This window comes from Agrilus planipennis, unplaced genomic scaffold, assembly GCF_000699045.2.
Source record: "Agrilus planipennis isolate EAB-ADULT unplaced genomic scaffold, Apla_2.0 scaffold291, whole genome shotgun sequence".
NCBI lineage: Eukaryota > Metazoa > Arthropoda > Insecta > Coleoptera > Buprestidae > Agrilus > Agrilus planipennis.
In genome coordinates, this window is record NW_020440480.1 from 263,291 (window position 1) to 281,368 (window position 18,078).

General features: G+C 32.7%; 2 protein-coding genes across 3 annotated transcripts in view; both read right to left on the bottom strand.

Annotated features, from left to right (window-relative positions):
- Positions 1-14,053, bottom strand: part of LOC108740258 (protein crumbs) — a 28,425-nt gene extending 14,372 nt beyond the window's left edge. For both annotated transcript variants that reach the window (XM_025979713.1, XM_025979712.1), the window contains exons 1-8: positions 13,303-14,053; positions 4,661-4,822; positions 4,379-4,584; positions 3,216-3,405; positions 2,576-2,830; positions 1,787-2,163; positions 928-1,144; positions 198-314 (exon numbers count right to left, since the gene is read on the bottom strand). In XM_025979713.1, coding sequence (XP_025835498.1) covers positions 198-314; positions 928-1,144; positions 1,787-2,163; positions 2,576-2,830; positions 3,216-3,405; positions 4,379-4,584; positions 4,661-4,822; positions 13,303-13,360 — 1,582 coding nt within the window. In that variant the 5' untranslated portion in view covers positions 13,361-14,053. The remainder of the gene's footprint in view (positions 1-197; positions 315-927; positions 1,145-1,786; positions 2,164-2,575; positions 2,831-3,215; positions 3,406-4,378; positions 4,585-4,660; positions 4,823-13,302) is intronic.
- Positions 14,054-14,157: 104 nt separating this feature from the next.
- Positions 14,158-17,562, bottom strand: LOC108740263 (heat shock 70 kDa protein cognate 4). Its single transcript, XM_018474520.1, has 3 exons — positions 17,451-17,562; positions 16,991-17,195; positions 14,158-16,143 (listed from the first exon to the last, which is right to left on the bottom strand). The coding sequence occupies exons 2-3, from the start codon at positions 17,193-17,195 to the stop codon at positions 14,402-14,404; spliced, it is 1,947 nt and encodes a 648-aa protein (XP_018330022.1). The 5' UTR covers positions 17,451-17,562; the 3' UTR covers positions 14,158-14,401.
- Between the last annotated feature and the right edge of the window lie 516 nt (positions 17,563-18,078).

Below are 18,078 nucleotides of genomic sequence, written 5' to 3' on the forward strand. Positions count from 1 at the left end.
GAAAATTCCATTTTACTTTTAGAAAATTAAATCTAAAAATTCAAACACTTTACATATATAGAACAAAAAATCTAAATTTCTCAGTACCTCTTCTAACCCACATGAAAGAAAACAGATAATAGATAAAGGATGCAAAAACACATTAAACAGTAAAGACATTACAACATGCTATAACTAATTACTAATTGAAAACATACCAGTGAAACCTGGAGGACAGGAGCAGTTGAAACCAGTTTTTGTCGCAGTACATGAACCACCGTTAGCACAAGGACTGTTTAAACAACCCAGTCCCACGATACAGTCAGAATGAGAACCTATGGTGGATAAAGACCATATACATTAACTTTATTATTAACATAAAAGGTATAAAAAAGTATGAAACATAAAAAATTGATTCTATTTCTAAATCCAATAAATTGAGTCTTTTGCTGTACTTTTTTGCATGCTATCTTACAATCCTTGATATCTTTTTCATGTTCTTTTACTCTTATTGCTAATTTTCTACCAATTTGACATCTACATTATTTAGACAAATAATTTTATAAATACCACTCTTATGAGCAAGAGGTTGAGTTTGTTAATTGTTTCAGATATCAAATTATCGAACGCAGAAAGAAAAGCAAGATTCAATTTATTAGAATAATTAGAAATCAAGAAAACCACTAAACGTAAACTGAAAATTATCTATTTACAAGTCGATTTTAGGGACAACTTAACGTTGGATACTTATTCGGGTTGTTATGCTAATTAAGTTAATAATTAATATTTGTAAGTATGTAGTTCGCTATAAAATTTTTGAGAAAGGCATCATAAGCCCAAACAATTGTAGAGTTTTACATTAAACTAGGTATTGGGAACATAAAAAATTAAGCGTTTATCTTGTTTCTCTGATTATAATAAAATAATCTACTAAACTATATTAATTACCTGCCGTCTCCTTTTTGCAAACACAGACATAAGTGCCTGATAGCTCAACACAGTCAGCATAGGCTGGACACGAATGAGTATCACATCGTGATTGGCGCAGCTCCATTTCGCAATTTATCCCAGCGAATCCTGGAAGACACTGACATTCATATCCACCCCTTTTGTCCAAACACTGACCATGGTTTAAACAAGGATACGACAAACATTCGTTGATACTCTTCAATAAAAAGGAAAAGAAACATGATTGCACGGTGGTTTTGTAGTAAAATTTTTACTATTCATAACGTTTTTAAGGCGTCTTTATGACGATAAAGACAAATGAATGCAAAAATTATTGCATTATGTAACGTAATTTTGACGGCATTAATTTAATTAGATAGAACATTATCAAAAATCCTTAATAGACAAAGCAAACTGCCGAGAGCAACCTGTAAAGAAGAACTGATCGTGAAAGTGCACGAGTGACAATAACAGAGTACGTAGCGGATAAAATATAATATGATAACGACGATGAACATTGGGAATAATGGTCTGACTGCCTGTAAATACTACAAGTGAAACATACGAGCTTCTACTGTAAAAATATCCCATTCACACTACAACTAAGTGTTTCTCCACAGATGGCATTGTGTTCCTTAAAAACTCACACTTTTAGATTTAGACCTTATTTTAACCGTACTCCATTATTTTATGGAACCTCAATTAAGTGCATAACAATCGGATTAAAAGTGTCTCTCAAACCACCACAAGATGGTACTTATCCACTTACGGACCACTCTTGCTAGTCTCTTTTCCATGTTCAGTTTTTTTCAGAAAGATGTAATGCTAACTAAAATTAAATAGCTCCATGTAAACTTACATTTTGACAGTTTTTTCCATCGAATCCTTCAAGACACTGACAAATGTAGCTCCCGTATGTATCAAAGCAAGTACCATGGTTCAAACATGGGTTGTTACGACATTCATTGACGTTATTTTCGCACAAAGGTCCTTCGTATCCTGTGTAACTGCAGTCGCATGTAAAGTTGTTCTTACCATCGACACACTTGCCATTATTCTGACATGGGTTTGGTGAACAGTCGTTTATGTTATTTTCGCACTTGGTTCCGGTAAATCCGGAAGGACAAACGCATTCGGCCCGATTCGATCCAGGTGGCACATGACAAGTGCCTTCATTTAAACACGTCACGTAAGCGCAGAGCGGATGGGTTGATTCTTCAATGTCGCAGTGTTTACCTGAATAATAAACAATTATTACACTTTTAATAGAAATTAATTTTTTCCAGCTAATTTCTTTTTGTTGATGCTACGTGAATAGTTGTTTGCTTTTGAGATATTAAAAACCCTCTTTATGGATTGTTACAATTTTTTACAGGCAACTCAAAGATTTTAAAAATTCCAAAAGTAAAAGTTATTTATAGGTATCTCGTTAAAATTACGGGAAATGTTCAAGCGATGTAAGTAAAACTAAGGTAAAATTTTCAACTTTTATATTTTATGGAGGAAATAATAGCTTCTTTATTTATTTTTTTCTTTATTGTGTTGTCATTCATGCTATACACTTGTGTACACCAAACGTCAACTAAAAATTGATTTGGAAGACTCTCTTAAATAAACTGTTGTAATGTAATGGAGAAGTGTTACTTACCAGAAAATCCTGGCAAGCATTTACAAACGTAATTTCCAAGGTTGTCATTTTCGCATTTTCCTCCGTTATTACAAACAGGTGGTGTTTTTTCACAGGGGTTGCCTAAATCTATCTCACAATTTTTTCCAGTGTATCTTGCATGACAAACGCAAGAATAAGAGCCAGGTTTACTTATACATTTTCCCTGCCTAAGGCAAGGTTCGTTATTACACTGATCAAATGATCTGCCAAGTTTCATATCTTCCCTAGGAACACCTGAAATAATCAAGACATGTCAGACAACTACTCAAATTATTTTTAGGGTAAAGTACTGAAAGTCCCTTTTGCCAACCGTATCATTTACTATCCAACTAACATTAGCGAGTCTGCGCAATCTCCACCTCCATTATTCTTAGATAAGATTGCATCAAACTTGTTAAGTTACCAGAAACTAGTTATTACATACTTACATTGGTACTAAATAAGCATTACACCCATTAATTTAAGTATTACATTAAAGAGAGAGCAATCCTTACTATCAGTGTAACTACTTTCAAAATACGAAATATTGAAAAACATCCAGTGGTGGATTCCGGAGGTGTGTAGGGGGGGGGGATAGGGCGAGAAAAATAATAATTATATTTTAAAAATGTACACTTACAACTGTTATACGGTATAGGACAAGTACCAAACTGTACATAGTGTGGTTGTGATACGGAATCATGAAATGTTATCGACGGTCCTTCTAGAATGCAACCATTGAAGTGATTGCCTACTATTAATATAGCCCCTTCGTAGTATAGCCCAGGACTTGTCAATAACTCGCTCTGATAGGAACTATTTGCTATTAGCTACAACATAAATAAAGATAGATTTACAATATGTTACAATAAATAATAAGATGTAATAAAAAGGCTAATAGCATCTCGCATTTTTTGCACAATGTTACCGTTGGAATTTATACATCCGCCGAATATTATACCGGAAATTGTAATCATTTACACTGCAATTAAAACAAAGAGGTAGTTTTTTATTTTTATAGTTATTTTTTAAATCGTATGTCAGCAGGTAGATAATATTTAAAAGTTGTAGAAGTGTTGTCCATATTTTTAGACACATGACGTATTTTAGTCACGCATGCATCAGTCGTGCAATCAGTAATCCTGCATCGTATTATAATGTCGAGACTTTTAATTTAATACATGCATGATGTATATATACCTGCAAGCCTGCCACATACGCAAACAGTACTTCCTAATTGGTATTAAGCAATTTAGATTTGTGCTATAAATATACCTGACAATGGTAATGCATTCCATAAAAAATATATAACCCCCTCCATCTTCTTTCCCGGCTACTACTTTTCTACCAAGGTATAAAAAAACCTTTAGATATTCAATATATATATATAATGGTNGAGAAGGGTTAATGCTCTGTCTATTGGATAATTATATAGCTTAAATGTACATAATGTGAATATAGGATACAGCTTCTTTTGACGAATAATAATAAACAATTATTTTAAAAAGGTGGAAAAACTTATTCATTATTAATCTTTTCATAAAGTTAACTGAAATTGCTATAAATTAAAATGCATGCTAAGTTATCATTTGATAAAAATGATGATAACTATTTGAGCCATTTCCAGAATTTTCTTAACCGTTTAACAATAATTCATGAAGAAAATTTAAATACAAAAATGTAGTATCGGAAATAGATAATTAACGCTATGTCGTGCTGTGTAGGTAATTTCGACAATTATAGGTTGTCTTGAACCCTAAGTCGCAAATAAACGCTAAAAATAAATAAAATAGTGTTTCTCACCTTTGTATTGTCCTCGTCTACACTTATCGTCAAATTACCCAAAGCATATTTTAATTTAACAGTGTGCCATTTGTTGTTTAAAAAATTCCCACTGACTAGTGTTTCATAGCTATTCCCTTGAGTGGTGCCCTCAAAAAACACACCAGTAGATTTCACACTAACTTCAATGACATTATCGTTGTATTTTTGTGAAAATAATCCCCCACCTTAAGAATAAAATAATAAAATTAGCATAAATAAAAATTTTAGATATTTAATTATGTTTATGAATAAAAAGCGTACCTATACATGTCCTAAAGCTAAGGCCTATCGTTTTCTTTAGAGAAACCGTCGTTTGTAACCTAATGTAGGATGAACCATTAAAAAAAGCTTCCGGTCGGTTTGAAGGGCCATAATTTTGTTCTGCACTTGTGTCACATGTTGCTAGACTTAATAGAGTTAAACCTGAAATAGAAACAAAATATAAACTACATACATCACAAAATACATGGTAGGTATTATATTTGTACGAATCTATAACAAAAATGGCCCCTTATGGTAAATTAGTATACCACAGTTGCTTAGCTGAGCATATACTCTTTAATTTATGACTAAAAATGTGCATGAAAATACTATTATCACTTTGAAAGTTGATATCATATTAAGTCATTGGACGTATGTTGCCATCTACCGATATTTACTAGTAATTGTAGTATTTCATTTGTTTGAAGAGCTTTAAGAAGGTATCTACGTGCAATTTGCAATTGCCCTACCTACTGGTTCGGGGTTCCATTCCCGACGAAAGTTACACCTTTTTTTTACCTTTTTGCATGCCTTAATGGCAACATTCATAAATGATTTTTATTATTATACGCATCTTCATATATCACAATACTTTTTTTATGATGTTTCATTCCTCACCTTTTAGAATAAATTTTTCAAAAGATAAGAGGTCAATGATTGTGGACCAAAATAAAATTTTACTATTTCCATGTATTTATTCGAAGAGTGGATTATAGAAGGTTTCATAATCTTGTAGTTAACAAGAAACACTTACGGAAATGTTGTTTTTCTTTGCTTTAAAAGTTAATTAAATTTCACTCTTCGTATAAGACTTACAAATCATTGCATTTCTGATTATTTTATTTATTGGTGTAATATTAGAAATTTATATACTACATACCAAGCTGTGGCTTTTAAATCCAGTTTCCTGTTATATCTCACAGTCTTATTAGATCTTATTACTTTATTTAGTTGGTATGCAGACAGAAAATAGTAATAAAGTTAATGAATACAATTCCAGCAAAATAATTAAATTTAACGGTTTAACTAGGTACATACATAGGTAAGCAGTTTCTTTTTAAGTGGATCATTCCAGTAATCATTTTGAAGCGGTTTTAAGATTGCATAACATTTTATAAACGTTTATTTATTTACGTATAGTGAATGCAATCAACGGGCATAAATGCATCATAACTGTAAATTTTTAGGAAATTTAATGTTGCTATATATTATGTGAATACAAAAAAAGAGAGAATGTAAGAAATAAGAGCTTGTTGTATATAAATTAAACAGTAATAACGATTGTAAATCGTTTATACATAGGACAGGCAGGAAGAGCATTGAAATACAGAAAAAATGAACATATTAAAACAATAATCAAAACTGTACCTTCACAATCCATGTAATAGAAATCAAACAATTTTGATATAAAAGATAACGTTAAAATTGTATACATTAAATAGGTAAAAAAATAAATATCTTAGACGTTAAATTACACTTAATACTGCACCTATAATCAATTTTATATACCCCTCAGCTTCTGAAAATGCCTCTGTGAGGTGAAACAGAGTTGTAATCTTTTCAATTAAGTTTTAGTTTGTTTTATTAAAAGTAATTATGTGTTACAATTTTGTTCTTTATTTATTTTAGCTTTTGATTATACTGTAATTTCACATATAAATTTATAATTCTATTGGTGACTAAACCTGAAAGTGTCTAGTCATATACGAAGTATTGTTCGTATAGTCAGTTTACCAAAGGTCACCGTACCCACGTTGGTTTTTGAATGGGCTTACGACACCGATTTCTTATAATGCTCTTGGTGCCTCTATGAATGAGTCAGAGACCAATTTTTCAGGTAAAGAAAGAGTCTTATTAATAAGAATAAAGGCGACTTCATATTGGTATATGCATGAAGAAAAACCATGAAGAAAAATGCAAAAAAGTAGAAAGAAGTTTATAACAATAGCGTGAGAACTTTTTACAGGAACTTAGTAATGACAAAATTTAATAATACAATATTATCTGGGAATATTTAATACAAAAGAACAAACAAATTATTTTAAACATAACAAATACTAACAATAAGATTACAATTAATATAGTTACGTAGTTAAATAAGAAAATAATTATTACAAGTTGGTTAATACAAGAAATGAAACAGAGACTCCATCAATGTACCGCAATGAACTCAACATCTCTATAGACAGACACGTGTTTCATCTCTTATTAGGGCACCATAGCCTCGCGCTGATGATGCCCATTTTGAGATGGGTGAAATAAGTGTTCACTCAGTACAGAAATGAATTAAATAAATGGAAACAGATAGACTCCCCCAATGCAGGTACCACAATAAACTTCATTGAGGGGACTCTTGTATGGTAGACACGTGGATCGCCCATCTTTTTTTGTGGACACTATAGCCTCGCATTGATAATGCCCATGGAAGCGCGAAAATTGTATTCGCTAAATGATTGTTGCGGTAAACTGGGGCAAGCCTCTTTCTCTCTCTCCTTTTACCAAAACCGAGCGGCATGACCTAGAGGTTTAGACCATTGCTTAGCATTCGGGAGGACGCCGGTTCGATTCCGGGTCCGTCTGCCTTGGTCCAAGTTTTTCTGTGGTTTCCTTGGATCAGTTAGGCAAATGCTGGGGCTTCAACATAGTCCCCTTTCAGAAAGATACACTTCTCCCAACGACCCTGCCATTTTTTTTACCCCTCCAAAAAATAAGATTTGTCGAACTCTCCAAAATCCCCCTTGTCTCGGCGATGATTTCCTCGTTTGAGCTAAATTTATTTCTCGCTAGTCATTTCTTTATGGTAAGGAACAAGGTGAAGTCGCAGGGAGTCAAATCGAGTGAGTACGGGGTGTGCGGCAGCAAATTCATAACGTAATTCGTACATTTTGGCGGCAACAACTCCTGATAAATGTGCCGATGCGTTATCGTGTTGAAAACGCACCCTCTTTTTCGTCAAATGCGTCCGTGTCTCCTTCAATTTTTTGTCGAAGCGGTCCAATAACTCACTGTAGTATTGTCCAGTGATAGTTCTTCCTTTTCCTAAAAAATCCGTAAAATGATTTCCTCGGTAACAACGTTTGCCAGGCTTCCTGGTCGCTCCTATCAAAAACGGATCTTTGCCCACGTTTAAATTCGTCGAAGCAATATCTAACTGTGGTCGTAGATGGCGAAATGCCTCCATATACAGTATCCAACTTTGTTTTCATCTCCTCGCATTTTTTCCCATCCAAAAACAAAAAGCGAGTTACCGAACGATACTGCTCTTTCTCCATCTTAGCGAAAATAACGAAACACGTCTCAGTCGAATGGCTGCCAAATCCAAACTAATCTATCAATCAGTCTGAAATTCGTTTTGGCGTGGTTTGATAGATGGCAGCACACGATGACAACACCAATTTCCCTCAGGAACGTCCTCTATCTTCAAACACGGGTACTTATTGAACCGCCCTCGTAAGTATCTAAGTAGATTTTGATGACTATGTTACACTATACGTATAGAAATCATGAGATGCATTTATTAGATTATGTGACACATTTGTGCACTTTTTTTGGTGAATTGTTTTCACTGTTACTAATTAAAACAACAAAAATTCTTCAACTTATAAAGAAACTGAATAGCCAAAAAATAATGTTCATGTTTTAAGTCTATAAAGAGCACCAGACAAATTGATGTTAAGGAATTAACTAATATAATATAAAACGTTTTTATACCATTCACATAAATAAAATAATTTTTGATAATAAACATAAATTTATAAAATTCACTATATTTTTATGACACTTTACAATCGTATTTCGACAAACGTTGACTCCTTTAGAAATTATACTGCAACTACGAAACAATATTGTTAAGTGTAATAAAAATTTGTTGAAGTTTATAAATTAGTATGTACTTGTGTATATAATGAATTCCAACCAATTAACCGTTTGACATAAATTACTTTCAAGTATATCGCTTTTTAGTTTAATTTTTACTGTTTGTGCCACAGTTAATTAAGTGAAACATACGAGCTTCTACTGTAAAAATATCCCATTCACACTACAACTAAGTGTTTCTCCACAGATGGCATTGTGTTCCTTAAAAACTCACACTTTTAGATTTAGACCTTATTTTAACCGTACTCCATTATTTTATGGAACCTCAATTAAGTGCATAACAATCGGATTAAAAGTGTCTCTCAAACCACCACAAGATGGTACTTATCCACTTACGGACCACTCTTGCTAGNTCCACCTCAGCACATAACCCTTTTTATAGGTATTTCTTTTCATTATCTATTTTAGTGTTTACTTTTAAACCGTTAATTAGCTTTTCTACAACGTAATGTTTATTTTGCAATTATACAAATCGTCAATAGGCAATTAATATATACCTAGATAATTAATTTGTAACCAAATAAAAATAATTCGATTTCCTAAACATTGAGGTGATGTTGCTTCATATATCTCCAATTTGTACATTTTTTAAACAGGTCATTTCATGGATTATGAGCAAAGACTATTTGGTAAAAACAATTTGCGCAAAAACTGCGAAATAATTATTCATGTGCTATTGCAAAAGTCTTACTTGAACGAATACTTCCAAAAAAAGAAATAACCTTTGTATTGCTTATAGGCAATTTATAATTGATATGTTGTAGACAATCTGACAAATCTGGCATTTTGTAATACGACTAGGCCAATAAGAAAACTATGCAACGACTTATTCAATTTAATTACTCATATTATGAATTGTATAGCACGCCATTTGTATTTTTAAAGTTAAAAATTGAATCATTTTCTCTTTTTAATATCATAACAGCAATTTGGTATTAAAAACAGAAACGACATAAGTACCGTAGAACTTCTACTTCTCCACTAACGAGAAAAATTGGAATAATATGCTACTAAAAGGGTGTGACTGTATTTAAGGCCTATTTTCGATAATCAGGATAATGTCTTTTAATCGGAAGTTATAATCACGAATATTTTGACGTATGGTGAGATTTTGTGATTACGTTAGGTAATGGTGAGAGGGGACTCCCTGATTGACACGTATGAAGTGATATGTAGCTTGGTCTTAAGTTAGGTAATAGTGAGAGAAGATTTCTAATTGGCATATGCATGTAAAATTCTACGAGTTTAAATATATTCAGCAAGGGCCTTACGAAAGTATGTATCTGATTGCCAAATTAAATCCATGACAAAGCTTATGTAAGTTACCAAAGAACACACATATATATATACCACGACTTTATATCAACTGCCTTCATTGAGACATATTTGTTGCCTTCTGTTTGATCTGGGGCGTTCCTCAGGGGTTCCACCACGATCCTCTGCTCTTCATCCTATTTACGCGTGGCAGTTTTGCTAAATTACTAGCCAAGAACTTAATATTCGTTAATTAATTAATAATTATGTATGCACATACGTTAAGTATCATTTTAGCCCTAATTGGAAAGCAGTTGTATGTGGTGTACTAATCAAAGAACTTTACATCACAACATAGCAAAGTTGAAAAATATTTGTTTTAAACTGTATGTCAACTACCCTTATACCATATACAATACATATTTGACAATCCGGCTAAACATTTTGTTAACCGCGAAATAAAAACTTTATTACTTAGTCGTACTTTAATATGTCAAATCTTACACATTGACTACGACAGATATACCGTTAAATGTTATTAAAAAGATAATCGGGCGTATAAATGGAGAAAGTTAAACGCTTTTTAAGATAATCAAAACTATATTAATAATTTAAAAGATAATAATAAACTTAAGAAACTTGTATCTGCTGACTTATTCATATAAAATGAAAACTAATTTATTATTTAGTATTTTATTATGCTGCTTTTCACCTCGAGTTATTCACGCTGCACTTTTTAAAAATCTATTTTTAAAATAATTCAAGGTTTAATTGTAAGTATTTGGTTTTTGCCTCAATTTTAATAAAGCAAAAATAAAACTATTTATCAAAAGATTATGTCAGATCGTAGACGATAGGTTTCCGCAGACATTGATTATTTCGACAAAATTTCTCGAAAATTAATACAATATTCCAAACGTGTTTTTCGAATTTTTAGGTAGTCCAAATACCTAAAATACGTCACAAAATCTTGACCCCCCCCCACCTATTAAATACAGTAGACAGTTCTGAAGGAATTTCTGCAAAAAGTACACCTTTCTAACGGAAATCGAAGAACGTTTTCAATGATACCCCATTCTATTCTATTTACTGATTTTATTACCAAAAGTAAATTAAAGTTGCTTCATCATTGAATAAAATTATCGTTACTAATTTTATTCGTAAATAGAAAGCATAAACGTAAAAGTGAACAGACACTTTAACCAGCAATTTTTGAAAATTTACAAGACAAATGTTTAAAAGTTAATTGTAACATGTTTATTTTAGCGTCAAATACAGCCGCGTTGCGAAATATATTAATTAATTGATTAGTTTAGTTCCTGTATTGCGTATACATATTATTTGATAAGTAATTTATTGTTGACAAAGCCACAAAAAAAAATGGTCCAGTCTTAATTTTTATTTTAGGCGTAGGTTACGAGGAGATTTTGTCATTTATAAACCAAGACCAATTCAGGTCTTCTATTATGAAATATAAGTGTTGCTGTAAATGGCATAAGTGTAATTTCGACATTAATAAATGTGCTGGTTGTTTTTGTTATTTGAACAAAACAAATGACCTCAAATCCGTTGGTAACTCTTTCAAGAACATAGAACAACCATTTGACGATTTCTTGAAAGAAGGATAAAAGAGGAAACTAACGTTTCTTATTGTTTCCGCACACTGTCATTGTCATGCAAATTTGTATTCATGCAAGGGGGCTTCATGTTATATGTATACAGAATGTTCAAATATTACGATTGCCTTGGTTCGTTTTATGTTATATTTTATGAATATTTAAATTTAAAGGTTGTTGCTAGAGAGCCATTAACGGCTCTTGATAATGAGCTGGGAAAAGCCCATAACGTGTTTAATTTTTTATCGCGAATGCCCCAGGTGGGCCACTGAGTCTCTCTCTTTATCACCTTTCTCCCACAAATCACCCCTCGCCCACACTCAATCTCCTTCCCCTTCCGTATCCATTCCCACAGAACCTTTCCTGGGATGTAAAATCTCCGGGTTGATCTCCCTACTCGAGGAGGGGGTTTACCATAGTTGGTAGGAGCTTCGGCAAATCCGACACTACTCCCCCTACCATCAGGGGGTGTCTTTTGAAGATTTCCCGTCTTCAAGGAAAAACAACAAAAAAAGTCCGTAACGTCATATAATGGCATTTTCCACCTCAGCACATTGTCGACTTGCTGAGACGCCTGAGAATTTTGTGTCACTACAGAAAAATATCTTTTGATCATGACGCTATATGTGTTCCTTGATTAAATTTTTAATTATATAATTTGATGAATTAGGGCAACCTAAACTCCCCTCATGAAGTATTCCAATATTACAATGCTGCCAAAAAGGGGAACCTGAGGTTGGAAATCGAAACGACAACACTAACGAAGTACCTACTAAGTGTTCTTTCTTATCTTATGATTCTAAACGTATCCACCAAAAAGAAATTAGTAAACAATAAACAAGTTAAGAAGAAAGCACTGGGCCAGTACTAATACATAACCACCTATCAGGGTCATTATATGACGTCACAGGCATTTTCCCGGTTTTTTCATTAAGAGCCGTTAACAACTCTCCAGCCACTACGGTATTTAAAATATGAACGGAAATGCTCAAAATTACATAGTTAAGGTTTAAAACACTTAAGTAGATACTTAAAAACTAAAATATTAATTATATCTAGTTACCCTGTTGAACAAATCAAAAAGTTTATAAAATGGGTACTATCGTAAGCTAATCGTAGTTTATTACCTCTTATTACTAGTTACATATTATTGTGTAGCATAAAATTAATTGAACAGTTTAAAGTTTTAAACAACTAATACTACTTATTCTGTTAAGCATAACAATTCTAAATTATCAATAATAATTATTATTATAATACACCTACAATATTTAAAACATGTACGTAGGTACAGCAGATAATTTTATTAATCAAGAATTTATTAATTAAACAATCCATCTTGCTTAGTAGTGGCAATGGAATATCAATAATATGCATATTGTTTTAGTAGGGTGATAAGATTAATAACATTTTCAACTCCTTCGCTCATGATAGTAGTATAAATAAACATAGGTGTAAAAACGCATTCCCCTTGGTATAAATTATCATTTTCTTTAAGGAAACATTTAATTGCTGTCTGATAAGTGACTAAAGGAATAGCTAATCATAAGATAATGTTGAAGTTGCACTACCCATTATAACAATAAACGTAAACAAATGTTTTACAAAACATGGGTAACTAACGTAAAGCTATACGTATTGCTAAACAGACTGTTTTAAATGTGCAATTTGTAATGTATTTACTTATGATTACCTTCTATAGTAGGTAACAATTTACGTTAAGTAGTCAGTATCTACGTTGAATTAATAAAAGGAAATTGTGTTATAAAAATTTGATACACAAAACGTATATACATTTAAAAACAACGTAAAATACGTTGACTAATATACCGCAATTTTTGAAACAGGTGTCACCCAACTTCCTCAATGTATGCAAACAGAATGAGTTCATCTTACCTAGGTATGGGATTCCAAATTTCATGGTTAAATTAATGTAATCCTTTTTTGAGTACATTTAATTAGCACTATCACGCTACCATGTTTTTAACACACACGTTGTTCCGGTTCGCATTTTAAAACTACCAGAACTAAAAAGCAAGTTGCCGATTAGAAATTAACGAACTCCTACGTCAACAAGTCCGCATGTAGTACTATCCACCAACAACCTAAAAACAGAACAACATAACCATTTTCACAACAGACAACACCACACTGACAGGTTGCATTCAGGCGACATCTATACAGAACTACATAAATCTTATTATTAACAAACTGCCAGATGATAATTGACGTACAGATTACTACAAGTACTTTTATTTCTACGGTTGAGGAAACAAAGTAACAAAACATACCAAACCAAATACACTTTTCTAATGTGTTTAACTATAAAATTTTACCAATTCATTACCGTTCAAGCATAACATTATGCACATACTTCAATAAAAAGACTGTGAAATTGAAGAGTAAATAAGAGAAACTTACCTCTACTCAACATTCTGTTTCTATTTTTGAATTACACCCTCAATATATATACACAAATTAGGCAATATAACACTATTTTGTATCAACAAAAAATATGGGTTTATACATATTATAAACTTCATAGGAAATTCAACATCTTTTAAATTTCAGGCAATTTCATTACACTAAAACTGAAACTCATTATATAAACACTTATAAACAATATAAAAACTTCTGTTGAAAATGAGGTGTTACATTACAGTCAACCTTTTACTTATAAAGCATTAAATTTTTATAATTTCTAATGTTTTGAAATATGCAGTAAAAAAGACATAACTAAAACTCAAAAGAATGAATGGATTTGATTTATTGTTTTCAATGGTTGTAAATAAAAACAAGAAATTTATTTTTACCAAAGGCATAAACTAACAACTGAACTGTAGTTAAAAAGTGAAAACCCGATAACAAACAATACTTCAAGAAGCAAAACAATCACGTTTTGCTTCACAGTAAGAAACTACAAATTGGCTGCAATAATACTGTAAACAAACCGGAATGAACGACTTTTACAACCCTCTTTTTTTTATTATTTGATTTAATCAACTTCTTCGATGGTTGGTCCAGCACCTCCTGCACCAGGAGCTGCTCCGGCTCCAGGGGCGGCTCCCCCAGCTGCAAAATTTGGTGGGGGACCACCACCAGCTCCTTGATACAACTTAGTGATAATTGGATTGCAGACACCTTCAAGCTCTTTTTGTTTATGTTCATATTCTTCTTTCTGAGCCAATTGATTAGCATCTAGCCAAGCAATTACTTCATTACATTTTTCCAAAACAGTTTGTTTATCAGAATCACTCATTTTGTCTTTCAATTTCTCGTCTTCAATTGTACTCTTGATGTTGAAACAGTAGGATTCCAAAGCATTTTTGGCGGCGATAGTGTGTCTTTGGGTTTCGTCTTCACTTCTATACTTCTCAGCTTCATTAACCATTCTTTCAATATCTTCCTTGCTCAATCGACCTTTATCATTGGTGATGGTGATCTTATTCTCTTTATTGGTCGATTTTTCAATGGCGCTTACATTCAGGATACCATTCGCATCGATGTCGAAGGTGACTTCGATTTGAGGAACTCCCCGGGGTGCTGGCGGAATGCCGGTAAGTTCAAATTTACCCAAGAGGTTGTTGTCTTTAGTCATGGCACGTTCGCCCTCATAAACTTGAATAAGTACACCGGGTTGATTGTCGGAGTAAGTTGTAAATGTTTGAGTTTGTTTGGTTGGGATTGTGGTGTTTCTTTTGATTAATGGGGTCATTACACCACCAGCAGTTTCAATACCCAAAGATAAAGGTGTGACGTCGAGTAAAAGCAGATCTTGAACTTCTTCGGACTTGTCACCATGTAAGATGGCAGCTTGTACAGCGGCTCCGTATGCTACAGCTTCATCTGGATTGATTGATTTGTTGAGCTCTTTGCCATTGAAGAAATCTTGAAGCAGCTTTTGAACTTTAGGGATACGGGTGGAACCACCGACAAGGACGATGTCGTGAATTTGGGCTTTATCCATCTTGGCGTCTCTCAAGGCTTTTTCTACAGGTTCCATGGTGGAACGGAACAAGTCAGCATTCAATTCTTCAAAACGAGCTCTAGTGATGGATGTGTAGAAATCGATACCTTCAAATAAGGAATCGATTTCAATGCTAGCTTGAGTGGATGAAGATAGGGTACGCTTAGCCCTTTCACAAGCCGTCCTCAATCTTCTCAAAGCCCTCTTATTAGTTGTAAGATCTTTTTTGTACTTGCGCTTGAATTCTTGAACGAAGTGGTTGACCATACGGTTATCAAAGTCTTCACCGCCCAAATGGGTGTCACCTGCCGTACTCTTCACTTCAAAGATACCATCTTCGATAGTCAAGATGGATACATCAAAAGTACCCCCACCCAAATCAAAAATGAGAACGTTTCTCTCCCCGACTCCCTTCTTGTCGAGACCGTAAGCAATTGCAGCGGCTGTTGGTTCGTTGATGATACGAAGAACGTGAAGTCCAGAAATGGTTCCAGCATCCTTGGTTGCTTGACGTTGGGAATCATTGAAATAGGCTGGAACAGTGACTACAGCATTTGTTACGGTTTTGCCTAAATATGCTTCTGCTGTTTCCTTCATTTTAGTCAAGACCATTGAACTAATTTCTTCTGGGAAGAAGCTCTTATTTTCTCCTTTGTAGTTGACTTGAATCTTTGGTTTGCCATTGTCATTGATAACTTCGAAGGGCCAGTGTTTCATGTCATTTTGAACAGCTGGGTCATCAAAACGTCTACCAATCAAACGCTTAGCATCTGAAACAAGTAATACAAAACATAAGAAACCTTCAAAATTAAGCTTGGCATTAAATAATAAAGAAGTTTTGCTTTCAGATTATAAAGTAATCACAACTTTCATAGACTCTAGTTCTGGCATATAAAATTAGGTTTCATCATAGTATAAACAACGAAGTATGATAGAAAAATATAGCCTTAAAACACATCTGTTGAAGTTTAATTAACACCAATATTTAATCAACAAAGTATGAATCAATAACCTTCAACTTTAAATTAATAAATACCTACCATTGGGAAATTCTTTTAAACAATTTTACTCAGTATTTTAATGAAATATAAGAAAAATGTTTGCAAGTATAATTAAATCTGTTACTAAAAAGATCAATATCTTTACCTCTGCTGTTTTGTACAAACTTTATTATTGATATATACTCTTTACATCAATTCAATACATTTATGAAAAAATAGAAACCTCCATAAGCATAAAGATATCTTTCCTTTTCATTTTGGAACATAATATTACTAAAATCGTAATTATTTAAAATCGGCAGGCATTGAAGTGATGCCTTATATGAAGATACCTAAATACAATTGAATCATGAATAAATACAAGGGTGACCATCAAATTCAAATCAACTCAATTCCTTTCAAAGCAAAAACTTGATCAAATAATGAATGAAACCTTGCAGAATATTGCTCATAAGTTATTGGTTTTTTCCAAGTCATGAATGACGTCACGGTTTACTCGAAAGCCACGCGCTGAACAGCATACTTTCATATCAGTTATTATAGATGGTTTAACCTTGGTACAAAGGCAAGGATATTTTTATAAAAATCTTGTGAGAAATCGATAATTGCAACTTACCAAAAATAGTATTATTTGGGTTCATAGCAACTTGGTTTTTAGCGGCATCTCCAATGAGACGTTCTGTATCGGTAAATGCAACGTATGACGGTGTTGTACGATTTCCTTGATCGTTTGCGATGATTTCCACTTTTCCATGTTGAAAAACTCCTACACAGGAGTATGTTGTGCCGAGATCGATACCTACTGCAGGAGCTTTGGCCATCTATAAAAAAAAGAACACTAATTTAGTAAAAAATTATCTCCACGTTCCCAAATATAATGAAATATTACCTAAAACGACTTAATTTACCTTTACTTTTATATAAAAGAGTATAATTTTACACAATTTTATATGAAATTCCAGAAATCACCACGTGACAATCTCTTTATTAGATTTTTGACAAAGAAAATTACTCAAACAACAGAATTATCACTGTTAAAAGGTTTCTGGATCGTTTTAATGAAAAAATATACTTACTTTTAGGATTTTTTTAGATTATTGCAGACAAAACTTGAAATTTACTATTACTGATGTGGACGCTACAAAACTATAAAACCAAATCGGTGAAATTTCAGTTATGGCCGATTATATACGATGACGAAAAGGAGCGTCTAGAATATTCTATAGTTCTTCCAATGAAAACGAGCCGAGTCAAATTACTCTCTTCTGATTGGCACTCATCTTAACCTTCTGGAAATATTCTTGACTCTTTACCTATCGATTTTTGAAAATATTATCAGCCAACGCTAAAAAATTGAATTAAATAATTGTTAAAATTAATTTTGCAAAATTGTATTATTACAATATAAAAAGAGTTAGAAAATTTTTAATTTTAGTTACCGGATGAACCTTGCGAGGCATGATGGGTAATTTTAAATTCAAATTTTTAAAAATGCCATGTTAATTAGAAGAGATTATTCCTAAATTTTGGAACTAGCGTGAGCATTTGACAATTTTGATTTATTAAATTGCGAACATTGATAAAATATAGGGCAAATAAAGTAAATTAAATTACAATAGCTACTTATTTGGCTATCCTATTTTATTCATTGGTTAAATTAGAACTGCATGTTAATAATTGTACTGCAATAAATTGTGACTTCGA